The sequence below is a fragment of the Cervus elaphus genome, chromosome 12, assembly GCF_910594005.1.
Source record: "Cervus elaphus chromosome 12, mCerEla1.1, whole genome shotgun sequence".
NCBI lineage: Eukaryota > Metazoa > Chordata > Mammalia > Artiodactyla > Cervidae > Cervus > Cervus elaphus.
The window spans coordinates 25,493,490-25,508,759 of record NC_057826.1 but is presented as its reverse complement, the minus strand read 5'-3'; the positions used below and the strand labels follow the sequence as shown (position 1 = coordinate 25,508,759).

The following is a 15,270-nucleotide window of genomic DNA, read 5'->3' as shown; positions in this document are numbered from 1 at the left end:
ATTTTTTGGCCGCACAGCGTGACTTGTGGGATTTTAGTTCCCCAACCAGGGATCGAACCTGTGCCTCCTGCAGTGGAAGCACCGAATTTTAACCACGGGACTGCCAGGGAAGTCCTCGCTTCCTTTTGTCATTGATGTGCTTGTCTGGTTTCTCTTGATACAGTGTTTGTTCTCCAGAGCGGGTTCTGTGTGTGATTCATCTTTGTGTCAACCCACAAGGCTGCCACAGTCTTTGTGCAAAGTGGGTGCTTGAATATACTTGAGCAGTGAATTCTGAAGCTCATGACTTGGGAAGGGCCGTTAGTCTTATCCCTAAATGAGTGGGTCGACCTTGCGGTACAGATGGCTCACTGCCCTGCTCCCTGCTGTCCAGCAAGTTAGGAGTAGAACTAATGTTGGTTTTGAGCCATGCTGGCTGGAGTACCAGGTCTATTCTTCTGCCTTCCCCTCTTGGATATTCCCTGTGACTTAGGAAATGGGCAAACACTGGGGCTTTTCCCTCTATGTCCTGGCTGTCTCATCTGTCTACCTTGGAGTTGGATTACATTTTTTCTTTAAAATCCAAGGACCAGTGTCAAGGATGGTTTCCAACGATCACTTCCCTACCTCACGTCACCTTAAATTCTGTTCCTGCTCAGGCCTGTTGTTCCTCTCCAACTCTCTCCCTGCGGAACCCAGAGGAATGCGCCCTGCCTGCTACAGCATAGGACTGACTCATTCAAACTTCGTCTTCTGGTTTGACCTTCTGTGTGGCCTGGATATCAGACTCGTTTCCGTTTCCAGCTGAATTGCTTTATATTTGCCCTTAAAAGATCATGGTCCAAATCTGTGTTGGGATCATAGATGATGTATGATCGGCAGGATCGGGGTGAAGTGGGAGGGGAGGGTTAGGTCATGGTGGTACATGATTAAACTTGTATCTTTATTATTGACGTGAGATATGGGTCTACTTTTTTAGGCACACATTAGAAAAATCTCTTATCCTGATGCTTATGGACAAATAGTAACTCATCCATCCTTCTCATTGCCACCATTTATGAAAGGTATACTGTGTGTTATTTGTTCACATTGCTCTACTTGTATCCTCTCACTCTTGGAGACCAGTGAAGTTGGTACTATTGCTGCGCTCCTTTTACGGGTAAGGAACTTAAAGTTTGGTTAGGTCCAATGACTTGCCCAAGGCCACCCAAAGCTAGTAAAACAGAGCAACTGGGTTTCAAACCACGTCTGCCTGACTCCAAAGCCTGTGACTCCGTTTACTGCATTTAATCTCTGCTGTCTGGACTCTCATGCACTGAGGTACTTGCTCATTCTCTCCTTCTCATCTGAGAACTCAGACCCAGTGGGCCTCTCTGTTCCCAGTTGCTTCCCACTGAGATTCTCCAATGCCTTTGAATCTGATGCAATAGTAAATGCTGCAGCTCTTGAAGGTGTGGTTCAAGGTTGGCGACCTCAAAACAAGCATCTCCTATAGTGGGTGTACGGGGAGCAACTAGATTGTTAATTTGTGGGACTGGGTCTCTGAATTTTGCTGATAAGAAGGGGTGGTCCTGTGAGCCTCTAGAGATGGGAGAGATGAGGCCTCTGAGAACACTGGAGGTGTCTGTGATTTCTAGCATGGTCTTCATCCCCTCTATCTTCTGGGGACATTGTGTCTGTGTCATCTTCCTGCTTAGTCACAAGTTGTGACCTACCCTGGCTATGAGCAATAGCAATTTCCCATCCACAGTGATTGCTCTCCTTTGCCTTTAGTTTCAATGAAACCTCCTGGTGCACTGCTTTTCCTGGGATAGTAGGGCCATTTTGCTGTAGTCCCTTCTTCAAACTCCAAAGTGGCCTCTTCTTCCAGAGTTTATGGCTGGTCAATTAATATGTGGCATGGCAGGGCAGCTACGCCCCCGCTCCAGTCCCTCTTTTGGGGCCTAGAGTATGGGGCAGTCACTGGTCCCACATGCCTCTTGGTGAATCGGAAACTTGCTGGCGGTGACTAATTGGAAACTCATTAGACAAGGAGGAACTGTCTCAGGTCTTGACTGTGGCCACTGTTTATCTTTTGTCTGACTACTGTGGGAGTGGAGAGGTGCTGAAATTTATTGAACACCTAGTGCATGCATTGCCTTCTGGGGGTGAAAGAAGGCCCAGCCCATTAGGTTTTTACTATCTAGTCTGGAAGGAGAGCTTGCCCATGAGAACCCCAAGGACCTGTGCTTTATGCGACAGTCAGGCTCAGCTGAGTTCAGAGAAGTGCCTGTGTGTTAGTGTTGCTGCTGTTAACACACGCTGCCATCTTAGTGCCTTCGAACAGCACCCGTGCAGACTTCCCTGGTGGCTCAGTGGGAAAGAATCCACCTGCCAATGCAGGAGATACGGGTTCGATCCCTGGTCTGGGATGACGCACATACCATGGAGCAACTAAGACCCTGCGCCACAGCTACTGAGCCTGCGTGCTCTAGAGCCTGGGAGACGCAACTACTGACGCCTGTGCGTCCTAGAGCCCCTGCCCTGCAGCAAGAGAGGCCTCCACGATGAGAAGCCCACACCACAACTAGAAAGTAGCCCCTGCTTGCTGCAACTAGAGAAAAGCTCACACAGCGACAGAGACCCAGCACAGTGAAAAATAAATGAAACAGCAGACATTTATTATCTTATAGTTCTGGAGGTCAGATGTCAGTCTGGGCCTACAGGGCTATTTTCCTTCTGGAGTCTCCAGGGAAAATTTTGTTTTCTTATCCTTTCCAGCTTCCTGAAGCTGCTTAGATCCCTTGACTTGTGGTCTCTTTCCTCCGTCGACGAAGCCAGCAGCCTAGCAGCGACCAGTTTCTCGCTCTGTCCCCTTTGCTGTCACGTCAGCTTCCGACTCCTGCTACTTCCCTCTTGTGAGAACCCTCTGATTACCGCAAACCTACCCACATAATCTAGAACAATCTTCCCCATCTCAAGATCCTTAACTTGATCATACCGCAAAATTTCTTTTGCCGTATAAGGTTACCTACATAGATAGGCTCCTTGTATCCAGGGATTAAGATGTAGATATTCCTGGGGGAAAAGCATTTTTGGCCTGCATCATTGTGTGTGTTGGATGGGTTGGTGATGGTTGGGGAGGCCTTTCTGAGGATGATGATTGGACCACATTTGTGGAGGGAGAGAATGTCTGGGACACCTTGCAGGTTTGAGAAGTAACATGAGCAGATGTTGGGCTTGTGCGTGGTGGAGACAGGGAGGTGTGGGTGAGCGTTACTCCCACTGACATGAGATGCCAGGGGCTTTCCTCCCTTCCAAGGCCAGGCCGAGGGAGTTTTCTGAACTTTAGTCTGTAGGCCCAGACTCTGTCCCAGAATTCAGGTGGGAGGGCTCCGTTGGCAACCAGAGTCTTTCCTTCCTAGCAGCTGACTCAGGCACACTTGGTGGCCCCCTGCTATTCTGGGGTGGTGGGAAAAGGAATTCACGAGGGAAAATGAATTCATGAGGGAATAGGAATTTGAGCCAGCTGGCCTCGGTTTGGGTGGCCCAGAAACCCTGGTCACACTGTTTGCACAGCCTCTGTGATAGTCACGTTGCTCACAGGGAACACAGTCCCTGGAGAGCTTCCCTTGTCCTCTCTGAGGGTGCTTGGGGCCCCTGAGTCCCCGGGGAGGGGCAGGAGGGTCAGAGGGAGAGAGGAAAGAGCCAGCCCCTCTCAGGGATCCTCCTTGTCCTCAGGAGAGCCTCAAGGGTGTGGTGAGAGGTGGCCTCTGCCGGTGTGACCTCACCCACCACTTCCCACCCTCTGCTGGCCCGGATAACCGTAGGAATAGATCCTCAGGAGCTGGGCTTCTGTGGGGACAGTGCTGGGCAGCAGCCTGGCTGGGTGGTTCTGAGCTGGGGGGGTGTGTGTGTATGTGTGTATAGACCCTCATGATACTGAGTGTGTTATATGTGTGTGTGTGTGTGTGTGTGTGTGTGTCTTCTGTGAGGACAGTGCTGGGTGGTACTGAGCTGGGGTGTGTGTGTAGTATACCTGGGCTCCTCTGAAAGTTAAATTGTGTGTGTGTGTGTGTGTGTGTGTAGACCCTTGTGATACTGAGCTCTGTGTATGGTGTGTTTGTGTAGCAGAACACCTGGGCTCAGGATCTCGAGGTGCAATCTCTAGAAGTTCTCATGTGTGCGTCTGTGTAGACCCTCGTGATACTGAGCTGTTTGTGTGTGTGTGTGTGTGTATAGCACACCTGGGCTCAGGATCTCGAGCTGAGATCTCTGGAAGTTCACACTGTGTGTGTGTGTGTATGTGTAGACCATCGTGATACTGAGCTGTTTGTGTGTGTGTATGTGTGTGTATAGCACACATGGACTCAGGATCTCAAGGTGAGATCTCTGGAAGTTCACACTGTGTGTGTGTGTATGTGTGGACTGATACTAAGCTCTGTGTGTGTGTGTGCATGTAGCACACCTGGGCTCAGGGTCTCAAGGTGAGATCTCTGGAAGTTCACACTGTGTGTGTGTGTATGTATAGACCGATACTAAGCTCTGTGTATCTGTGCACGTGTAGCACACCTGGGCTCAGGGTCTCAAGGTGAGATCTCTGGAAGTTCACATTGCTTCCGCCCTGTCTGTCTGGAAGAGCTGTAGCATTTCTCTGTATCTCCCTCTGGTACCTTATGGATGAGCAGATCCTGACAGTGCAGTGAGGGGAAGATCACAGGCTGTGGCTGCCTGGGTTGAAGAACCTCTGGAATACCCAGCAGGTGTTGGGAGTCGGGAGATGAGAGAAAGTGGGGAAGGAGGGCTGTGCCGCCTGCGGTCCCCAGGGAGGGAGGGCCTCGGCCCACACGCAGGTACCAGGTGACTGTTCCCCTTCACTCCCGGGGCCACTGGACTTTGGAGCAGTTGCCTTTGGGGGAGCCCCTCAGTCCCTCAGTCGCTCCATCTGCCTCCAGAGCAGGCGTGGCATGTTGGTCTTCCGTCTCCTGGATGTGGGGCGAAGGGTAGTAGGTGAAAGGATGACGTCAACCGCCTCCACACCTGGACCCAGCCTCTCTGAACCAAGATGTTTTTCTGGAGTGTCTCCGAGCGCTGGCCGGCACAGCTTCCTCCTCATCTCAAGACTTCTCGGCCTACTGGCCCCTGAGGGAGGGCTGAAAGGGAGTGTTACTGAGTCCTGGGGAGTCCCCAGGACTAGAGAAGCAGAGGTTCTCCAGAAGATTCTATCCAGGTGAGCGCCCCCATGGGACCCTTCTTTCTGAAGCTGGGGTGGAGTTGGGGAGCAGGGTCCTACTGCCTTATTGACAAGAGGCCTGAGGACAGAACATGGGGGCTCTGGTGGGTTTGGCTGGTCATTTTTTTCTGTTGGAGGCAGGAGACCGGGTCAGATCGGGGACACAGAGCTGAGGCCTTGCAGGGAGGAGAAGGACGTGGAACCTGGCCCCAGTCAGCCGTCCTGGGAAACTCAGAGGCCTGCTGCAGCATGCCTGCCTCTCTGCCTGGGGATGTTCAGGGAAGGTCCCTGGGAGGTGTGAGTGGAGGAAGGGTGTGGATTAGGTTTAAATTTAGAGAAAGTTAAAAAGAAAAGAAAAGAAACTGATCTCCCTTTATCTCCTGCACCCAAACTCTTAAAGGTGCATGTCTGAGCAGCTTATGGGGCCGATCAGAAAGGTCTCGGGGACCCTTTCACAGAGGGCTTCTCAGGTGTGGGAGATACAGCGTTTTCTAGAAGATTGACTCATTGACTGATGATTGATTGGATTGATTCCTGTTAAAAGATGGAAGAGGTCAGTGAGGAGGGATATTTAGGGAGCTGGAGACCAGGGTGATACGGTGGGCTGTGGCTTGGGGTTTGACTGCTGTCTGTCACCTTCTCTAGGCGCCCACTGCCCCAGCAGACAGTGTCTTCCAAGATGAGTTTAAAGACCCCTGAGTTCCAATCTTGGCCTTGGGGTGAATCTTACCATATGGGGTCATGTGATGGTCCATGGAGAGGAGGGAAAGGTTGCCTCTACCCAGGAGCCCTTCCGTAGGCAGGTGCTTCCACTGTCTGTGGGGGCCTGAACGCCACTACAGAGAGGTGTGTGTGCACTCACTTGCTCAGTCGTGTCCAACTCTGCGATCTCGTGGACTGTAGCCTGCCAGGCTCCTCTGTCCATGGAATTTTCCAGGCAGGAACACTACAGAAGGGTGGGGATTGGGTTTTTAGAAGCAGAGGGCCCTCACCCTGAGTGTGATCTCTCTTTTCCCTCACTATCTGATGGTGTCTGCTAACAGTCCCACCTGGACTCTGCCTGGGCTGCCCTGACGTCTCCATTTGCTCTTTACCCTTCCTTTCTGGGTCTCTGTATTCTTTTCCATTAAGTCCTCTTGCCCAGGGGAGAGAACGAGAGCCTTGTGAACCTGGGCCTCCTGGTCACTGCAGGGCTTCTCTTATCATCTGAGGAGTTACAATCTGATCCTCATGCCCTCCTGCTGCTTCCCTTCTCTAGGACCTGCAGTCCTTTGACCAGGAATATGTATTTTTCTGTGTTGTTCCAAGGAAAAGGTAAATGGGCAAAGGTCACATAGTAGGAGGTCTAGAAATAATAGCCTTAAAGAATCTTAATTCTCAATTTTTTTTTTTTAACCTCCTTTGGCCTTTGTGAGGGAAGTAAAATATTAAAAGCCATGACCTTTATGTCTTAACATGTCCCCCATGGTTTATGCTGAGGCAAAGCCATGGCATCTAGGGCTGTGACTAATCCTTTGCTGGGGTTCTAGCTGGTGTGAAATCCATCAGGGAGGCAGCCAGCAGTGGGCAGGGGCAGAAGAGCACTCACACTGAAGCCTGAGTGCCTGAGTCCAGATTTAGGCTCTACCGCATGCTGTTTCTGTGGCCTCAGTTTCTGCATCTGTAAAATGGGGATAATAATAGTACTGACCTCATAGAGTTGTTATGAGGTAAAAGCGCCATTATGTTTACAGCACTTGGACCATTTTTAGCTGTTAGCCATTATGCTTTCTTTTAACCCCAGGAGGATTTGGGCATGGGCGCTATGAAAATATGAGCTTGGTTTGCAGGCAGATGGCTGTGTGCAGTCAGAGAAAATTTCTCCCAAGTAGAAAAGATGTGTTAGTTCCTGGGCTTTTGCAGTGTGCATGGGGACCCTATGGTGATGGAGTCCCTAATGAGTGACCTTGAAGATACCCTTTAGAGAGAAATCTCTTGAGATCAAGACTGTGTGTGGGGTGGAGGTGGGGGGCTGTGACTAATCCTTCACTTTGAGGCCATGACCTGGCCAGCTGTGAAGCCCATTAGAGACTTGGGCCTTTTCCGCTTAGCATCCCCATAGGGGCTGACTGACCCCAGGTTTCATCTGGGAAAGGTTTTAGGCCGTAAATCCCTACCCCTTTGTTCCAGCTGGAATTGACAGCCCTCAGGGGCTGGAGGGGAGATGGGGGTGGCGGAGAAGGGGGGAGATGGGGGTGGGGGGGGTGCCTGATGGTGCACTTGCTTTGAAGGACACATTTCCTGACGCACCGCATATATTCAATATAGGTTTGCTGAATTAAATCAAACACAAAACAGTGTCATATATAATGGTGCATGGACAGATGAATAATCACTGCTGAGATACACAGATTTTTAAGTCACAAGAGGGTCAATCACTTAACAGAGGCTATTCAGCAAGTCCCACCGGGCCTGGGGTTAAGGGCTGAGGCGGAGTTCAGGTCTCTTTCTTTGTCTGAAACAACAGGCCACCGGTGGGTAGAAATGACTAGCTGGTTCATCTTAAAGGCTCTTCTGAGGAGACAGGAGAAAGCAGCAGTGCTGTGTTTCCCAGGGGCTTTCCTGGGATGCTCGGTTTCACCAAGGTGATCCTAATTAATCCTTTGACTGCATCTGGAAGGAGGGAGCAGTCAGGACTGGCCCCAGTGCTGCTGCGGTGTCCTCATCTGCAAGACGAAAGGCTCACGTGGAGGGAATCCCCTCACCTAGCTGAGACATACAGTGGGAAATTGCTGTGCTTGGGAGGGTCCTCACTGGGCTAGGGTGCATGGCAAACTGGTCTCCATGCTCCTGGCTTTAGCTTGGTAGTCATACTGGTTCATCTACCATCATTATCCGTTTGCGGATCACTTTCTAAGGTCCCTGCTCTTAGGTCACTGCCTAGGGCTGGGAGTCTTACACAATGAGTGCTACAAAAGGGATGCCCTGGGGTGCTATAAGAGAACACAGAGGGGGCCCCCAGTTTTGGTTTCTGGGCATATGTGGCTTCTCACTGAGACCCAAGGGTTGGTATAAGTGACACAGGCTAGGGGTATGGCGTGGGTGTTGGGGAGGAAGTAATGGCCAGGTAGCGGGAACACTTGGAAAAGCCAGAGCCCAGGTGGGGGCACTGGTTCCAAGTTGGGGTAGAGGCACAGAAAACCAGGGGGGCAAATTCAAGATGGCCAGAGTGATGGCACCGTCTCGACCCTTCTCATAGCTCTAACTTGTGGTCTAGTGACTTCTGAGTCCTAGAGCTAGGGGTGGAAGGCATTGGGACAGTAGGGCTGGCAGAGATGCTTTAGAACATTTTCCCTGTGGAAATAGCAGTCAAATGAACATTCTGGAAAGTGATGTTGATGGGCTTTGGTGCTCTGGGGTGGGGGTGGAGTGTCCTTGACTTTCCCAAAGGCCACAGCCACCACCCTGCCTCCCCAGCTTGCTGCTTTAGGCTGGCCTACCTGTGAGCCACACCATCTGTTTAGGGAATAAAGTCCACCTGAGGCTATGTTTGCCTCACCTGGGAGCAGTTTCCTGCTTGCTCTGCTGCCCTGACCCGGCTGTGCTGAAGGGAGCTTCGCTTCGGGAGACCTACCCGTGCCTCAGCCCTGGGGAATTTCCTGCGTCCCTGGAGCCTGGCTGAGTCAGAAGCAAGTACCGGGGACTGGGGCAAGGAGGTGATGTGGGCTCAGCCTTTGCATCATCTCCTCTGCCTGCCCCGTCAGTATCCAGAAGGTTTCAGGTTCTAGGTTAAGCCACTGGTGCCCCAGAGATTTTGCAGTCCCACATACTCTCTGACATATAGGTTAAGAGCCAGGTCCTTGAATGGTGGACACTTGGAGAGTGCTTTTTGACACCTGCGAGTACTATCACTGTTTTGATGGTTTACGGAGCCGTCGCTCTGTGCTGGGCACCAAGCTGAACACCCAGCAGCTCACTGCGTACTGTGGGGGGACAGCCCCAGGGCAGGTGGTGGGGAGCAGAGGCTCTGGGAGGCTGGGTGATGTGCAGGAGCAGAGGGGCTGGGCTGCAGATTCCATTAGAAGGCACCCCTGACCGCTGCCAGCTGTTCTGGGGCCTCAGCTTTCTGAGCCCTTGGCTGATCTGGGATGTGGTCCACCTTTCTTCCACTCTGGGAAGGATGGAGGTGGCACTGTTGGAGACAGGCAGGAATTCATTTGGGCATCCTTGTAGATGCTCATACAATCGGAAGGAAGGGACCTCCTTGAGCTTCAGAATTGTTGCTTTAAAAATTGTGGTAAAATACATGTAACATAAAATCCACATTTTAAAATGTTCAGTGGCATTGAGTGAGTACTTCACATTGTTGGGCATCCATCACTATCTTCCATCCATAGAACTTCCATTATCTTGCACAACTGAAACTCTGTACCCATTAAACAGTAACTCCCCATTCCCTCCTCCCCCAGCCCCTGGCAGCCACCCTTTTACTTTCTGTTTCTTCGAGGATTCCAGAGGTTTGACCCTTTGTCTGTCCCGCCCAGAACCTCCCCGGAACGCCCCCGCCAGGCAGCGATGCCAGGATGCCCGTCTCTGCGTCCCTCCACCAGAACGGCAGCCAGGAGCGGCCGGCGAGCCTGACCTCCACGACCTCCTCGTCGGGCTCCTCCCGCGACAGCCGTGGGGCCATGGAGGAGCCCAGCGGCTCCGAGGCTTTGGCTGAGAACGGGGAGGGCTCCCCGTGTGGCCAGCATCTCCCCAACAGCAACAACAACTCCAGCGGCTGGCTGCGGGGGTCCCTGTCGCCCTTCAGCAAACGCACGCGGCCGGTGGCGCCTGCGGACAAGTTCGGCTACCTGGGCCGCGTGGTGCGGGAAATCGTGGAAACGGAGCGCACGTACGTGCGGGACCTGCGTAGCATCGTGGAGGTGAGGCTTCTGGGGGCTGAGGTCGGGAGGAACAGCCCTCTTCTCCGGGGCTGGGGCTGGCCTCTGGCTTCCGGTGGCCCAGTTCTTGGGCAAAACCCTACTTCCACGGGAGGAAGAAAGTTCTCCCTGACATGTTGCTTCCAGGATCTGCTTCCCTCACGGCGCCCGCCCGGGATGCTGCTGGCCGCTCACACCGCCTTGACTTGGGGGTCCCGTCAGTAGTTGGGCCAGCAGAATTTGTGTGGATGGTTGGGGTGTAGGCACCTTTCATGGGGAGTGGGGACTCCTGTGTTTAGCCAAGAGGGAGCCACGATGAAGAAACTGGCTCTGGGCCCCTCCCTGCACAGCGCCCAGATTCCTCTTGTTTCCTGCCTGTGGGGTCTTAGGCACCTGTAACCCCAGCCTCAGACTCCTCCTCTGTAAATTGAAGAGGCAGGGCCTTGCAGGGCCCATGCGGGTGTTTCATACCGGGAGGGGCAAGGGAGAAGGTGACTGTGTGGCTGTCGCTGAGGAAGCTCTCTGCCCTGTGGAGGGACATGTGCTCATTTCCTAGGCCTGCCTAACAGGCAGCCACACACAGGGCAAGCTGAAGATGCTTATGTTTATCCTGTCCTGGTTGAGGAGGCCAGAGGTTAAAACTCAAGTTGCTGGCCGGGCTGGTTTCTTCTGGAAACTCTGAGGGAGAGTGTGTTCCAGGGCTCTCCCCTAGCTCCTGGCTGCTGCTGGCAACCCTCACTGTTCCTTGCCCTGTAGCTGTGTTCCCCCAGTATCTGCCTCTGTCTTCACACAGCCCTTTCTGAGTCTGTCTGTGTCCTCCCCTCTTACAAGGACACTGGTCACTTGATTCAGGGCCCACCCTACATCCAGTATGGTAGCACCTGAAGATCCTTAATCATTATATCTGCAAAGACCCTATTTCCAAAGAAGGTCACATTCTGCGATTCCAAGTGGGTATTATTATTTGTGAGGAGGAACCAGCCGTCCCAGGGCAGTAGGTGACGCCTGTGAAATGGTCACAGCAGGAAAATGCAGCCCAGGAATGAGGTGTGTTGGGGAGTGGGGCCATGGGACTGGACCGGATTGTGCCGGGGCCAGGGGCTGGGCTCTGACGCCTCTCTCCACGCAGGACTACCTCTTGAAGATCATTGATACACCTGGGCTGCTGAACCCAGAGCAAGTCAGCGCCCTCTTTGGGAACATAGAAAGCATCTATGCACTGAACAGGTATGGAGTGAGCCTGACACACCCCATGTTCTTCCTGTGAGCCCCATCTCAGGGCCTGGAGAGGAGCCCCAATGTTCCTGGTCTTACTCGGGGGCTGTGATAACGTGGGCCGGGGTCTGATCGCTGAAGTGGGGAAGGGTGGTCCCTCCCTGTACAGTAGCTCCCTTCAGGAGAGAGGGCCTTTGGGCCTGTATGCTACCTGATGGGCAGAGGGGCTTGTGTGAGGCGGTGTTTATGTTGGGTCCAGGCTGGGCCAGCGCCCCCTGGGGACTGCTGCACCCTGGCATGTGAAGCTCTTCCCCCGTCCCTCTCATCTTGGTCCCCCACTTGCAGATCTCTTCATTCTTCTCCACCTTCCCCCTGATTCTGTGGGAAGCTGGGGCTCCCTAGAGGTGATCTGATCCATTAGGTCGGGGAACATAGAAGCCCGGCAAGGAGTGAAGAGGGAGGCTGAGCAAGGCCTGGCGAGGGCCTGCTTCAGGGTCGAAGGGGCTACACGAAGACCACACATGAGTGGCTGCCAGGGCCCCCAGACTCTCCAGGGAGAGGGCACTGGCCGGGAGGAGCAGAGCTTGTGGGGGCAGCATTGACGGGATAGGAGGAACCTTGCCCCAGGCCCCTTAGGATGGCAGAGGGACTTCCTGCTGGGCAAGCTGGGAGGCCTGATGGAGGAGAGACTTGGACCAGAGGGTATGGGCTTGGGCAAGGAGGAGCTCAGGAGGGGAGGCCGGGTGTTCCTCTCATGCCCCCGTCTCAGAACAAGCAGTGCTGGGACTCACCCTGCCTCTCCCCTTTTCTGCATCCTTCTGAACTGGGGGCCTTGGTCCCTTTGCTAGTTCTCCCTCTCTCCTTCCTCTTTTAATGTTTGCTTCTGTGTGTTTGACTCCTTCTGCCTGCAGAGGAGCTGTGTCCCCTCCCGAGGTGGGTACTGGTGTGCCTTCTCCCTCTCCTGCTGGTGGAGCGCATGGCTCTGTTTTGCCCCCATCTTCGCTGCGGTGCTGGCTTCTTTCCATAGTTGCTGCCCCGGGCGGAGCTCACTGACACCAGGGCTGTTGTGTGTCTGGGCACCAGGAGGTTGGGGAGGGGGTGTGTTGGTGACCATGGAGGCTGCGAGTGGTCCACGGTCTGATGACCACCTCCCCTTCACCTAGCCAGCTACTCAGAGACCTGGACAGCTGCAACAGTGACCCCGTGGCCGTGGCCAGCTGCTTTGTGGAAAGGGTAAGAACGGCTGGGTCCTGGCCCCATCCTGCCTTGCTAGGGGCCTCTCTCCAGGGGAAGTGCTGGGTGCCTTGCCTTGAATATCAAGGGCATTTGGGGTGGCGCTGGGGCTGCTGGGTGGATGGCATGTCTGAGACGGATGGGTACAGAGATGAATCTGCAGATGCTTGGGGTGAGTGTGCTCCGGGGCCCAGGGGCATGCCTTTGCTACACCCAGGCTTACAGGCAAATGCAAGTTTCCCTGAAATCACTGTTTTTGGTCTTTCTTTAGAGCCAAGAGTTTGATATCTACACTCAGTATTGCAACAACTACCCCAAGTGAGTAATTAGGATAGAGAGGGGAGGCAGAGCCATCTGGCGAGTCCAGAGCACTCCACCTCCCCCTCCAGACCCCCCTCTGGTGACGGCCCCTTTCCCACTGGCAGCTCGGTGGCCGCCCTGACCGAGTGCATGCAGGACAAGCAGCAGGCCAAGTTCTTCCGGGACCAGCAAGACTTGCTGCAGCATTCGCTGCCCTTGGGCTCCTATCTCCTGAAGCCGGTCCAGCGCATCCTCAAGTACCACCTGCTGCTGCAGGTAACCCAGGGCTCCTCCCGAGGACATGGGGGCCTGAGGGAGGGGCAGGGCCCTTGAGCCTCAGCTCCTGTCCCCCGCACAGGAGATCGCCAAGCATTTTGATGAGGAAGAGGACGGCTTTGAGGTGGTGGAGGATGCCATTGACACCATGACGTGCGTGGCCTGGTACATCAATGACATGAAGAGGAGGCATGAGCATGCGGTGCGGCTCCAGGTGCTCTGGGGCCGGGGGCTGGAGGGACGGCAGGCAGGGGTGCTCGGGCAGGGAGAGGCTTAGAAGAGGGAATGCGAGCTGAGGGGTGGGGTCCTTGAAGATGGGCTTCTCTGGGGGGAGCCCTTGGTGCAGCATGTCTCTGTGAAACCCAGGCGGTGACTCCAGGGGGCCCTGCGTGGTCCCAGCAGGGTCTCCTGCAGCCTAACCCTGGGGCTTGGGGCTTCTCTGTTGCAGGAGATTCAGTCTCTGCTCCTCAACTGGACGGGGCCAGACCTGACCACCTACGGGGAGCTCGTCCTGGAGGGCACGTTCCGCGTGCACCGTGTGCGCAACGAGAAGACCTTCTTCCTCTTCGACAAAGTGCTGCTCATCACCAAGAAGCGGGGTGGCCACTTTGTCTACAAGGGCCACATCCCGGTAACCAGGCCACACCTCCTCCTCCCCTGCTTCCCGCCTTCCCAACGGGCTGGTTCCATTTTCCAACTCTGCGCCAGACTTGGCTGGGCCTCGGGTTGGGGTGGACGCAGCTCCCCCCTTGAAGAATACTCTCCCTGCCTCCCCTGACAGCCTTGAGGAGTGGGGTCCCCGGTTGGCTCCCCGCCGCGGGCTTGACTGCCATCTCCCTCTATCCCCCCAGTGTTCCTCCTTGATGCTGATCGAAAGCACCCGTGAGTCCTTGTGCTTCACCGTCACGCATTACAAGCACGGCAAACAGCAGTACAACATCCAGGTGAGGGGCGGGCCAGGACACGACCCCCGCGGGCCTGCGGGGTACAGGCTGGGACGAGACCTGCCCCTCCCTCAGTGGCGGGAGCCTCGGAGTCTCCCCCTGGAAGGCAGAAGTCCTTGGGGATATCTCTTGGGCTTGTGCTGAGGAGTTGAAGGAGGCTCACAGCACCCCCAGCCTTCTTTCTGCCTCTGCCCGCCTCGGCCAAAGCCCGACCCATGCCGGATGGCTTTGGGCCTGTCATGGTAACCCCCTCCTTCCCTCTTGGGCCCTCCAAGGCCAAAACGGTGGAGGAGAAACGGAAGTGGACTCACCACATCAAGAGGCTCATTCTGGACAACCACCATACCACCATCCCCCAGAAGGTGAGTTCCTGGGGGTGCCTGAGGGGGGCCGGGAGTGGCTGTCCCTCAGAGCCAGCTCCGGGGAACCCTGGGGCTCACCTTCTGGACACTGGCCCACCACAGTGCTGCGGTCCTCTGTACCAGCCCTGTGGGGGGCCCTGGTGCGACAGGGCCGAGGAAGAAATGGCTCATAGCAAGGTAGCCACGAGGTGGGTTTCCTTCCCTTCCAGGCCAAAGAAGCCATCTTGGAAATGGATTCCTATTGTAAGTTCACCCTTCCTGCCCGCTTTGTCCCTCACGGTGCTCATCTCTTGGACTGTATCCTGGGGGAGTCTACAGAGCAGGGAGGATGGGGGAGGCTCCTTCTGTAAGGCTGGGGTCTACTGCGAGACCAGGGCTCAGTGCTGATGACAGGCGGGACGCTATGTGACTCGCGCTCCTGGTGCAGGGGGAGGATGGAAGAACTCGGCACGCTTGTGGCCCTAGAGCTGGGCTGGGCGGCGGAGTTGTGGTTGGGGGTGGGCAGAGTCCACGCCAAGGCTGATGGTATCCCAAAGGCCTGGTTATCTCTCTTGGGTGCAGATCCCAATCGGTACCGCCACAGCCCTGAGCGCCTGAAGAAGGGCTCCCAGGACGACGTGTTCACCCACATGCACCAGGGGCGCCGGCAGTCTGGTAAGGCAGGGACTTTGTGGGCACAGAGGCTTCTTTTCAGAACCTTTAACCAAGCAGGGAATGAACCTTCTGCAGCAGCATTTGGGGCTAGCTCTCACCTCTCTGGAAAGCCCAGGAAAGGCTGAGGCGGGGGGAGTGGTTAGTGCTGTGTGGATGGGTGTGTCTGGAGCCTCCTGCCTTCCACAGGCACC

At 54.7% G+C, this 15,270-nt stretch overlaps 1 protein-coding gene across 5 annotated transcripts in view; it reads left to right on the top strand.

Annotated features, from left to right (window-relative positions):
* PLEKHG3 (pleckstrin homology and RhoGEF domain containing G3) overlaps positions 1–15,270 on the top strand; it is a 43,472-nt gene that overhangs the window by 18,686 nt on the left and 9,516 nt on the right. For 3 of the 5 annotated variants that reach the window (XM_043918937.1, XM_043918940.1, XM_043918939.1), the window contains 11 exons: positions 9,715–10,098; positions 11,225–11,322; positions 12,474–12,543; positions 12,815–12,861; positions 12,969–13,119; positions 13,202–13,333; positions 13,568–13,750; positions 13,971–14,063; positions 14,339–14,425; positions 14,635–14,668; positions 14,987–15,079. In XM_043918937.1, the coding sequence (XP_043774872.1) occupies positions 9,754–10,098; positions 11,225–11,322; positions 12,474–12,543; positions 12,815–12,861; positions 12,969–13,119; positions 13,202–13,333; positions 13,568–13,750; positions 13,971–14,063; positions 14,339–14,425; positions 14,635–14,668; positions 14,987–15,079 (1,333 nt within the window). In that variant the 5' untranslated portion in view covers positions 9,715–9,753. Of the gene's footprint in view, positions 1–4,828; positions 5,189–9,714; positions 10,099–11,224; positions 11,323–12,473; positions 12,544–12,814; positions 12,862–12,968; positions 13,120–13,201; positions 13,334–13,567; positions 13,751–13,970; positions 14,064–14,338; positions 14,426–14,634; positions 14,669–14,986; positions 15,080–15,270 lie in introns of those variants that run through there. The other 2 variants (XM_043918938.1, XM_043918936.1) reach the window with 2 other exon arrangements.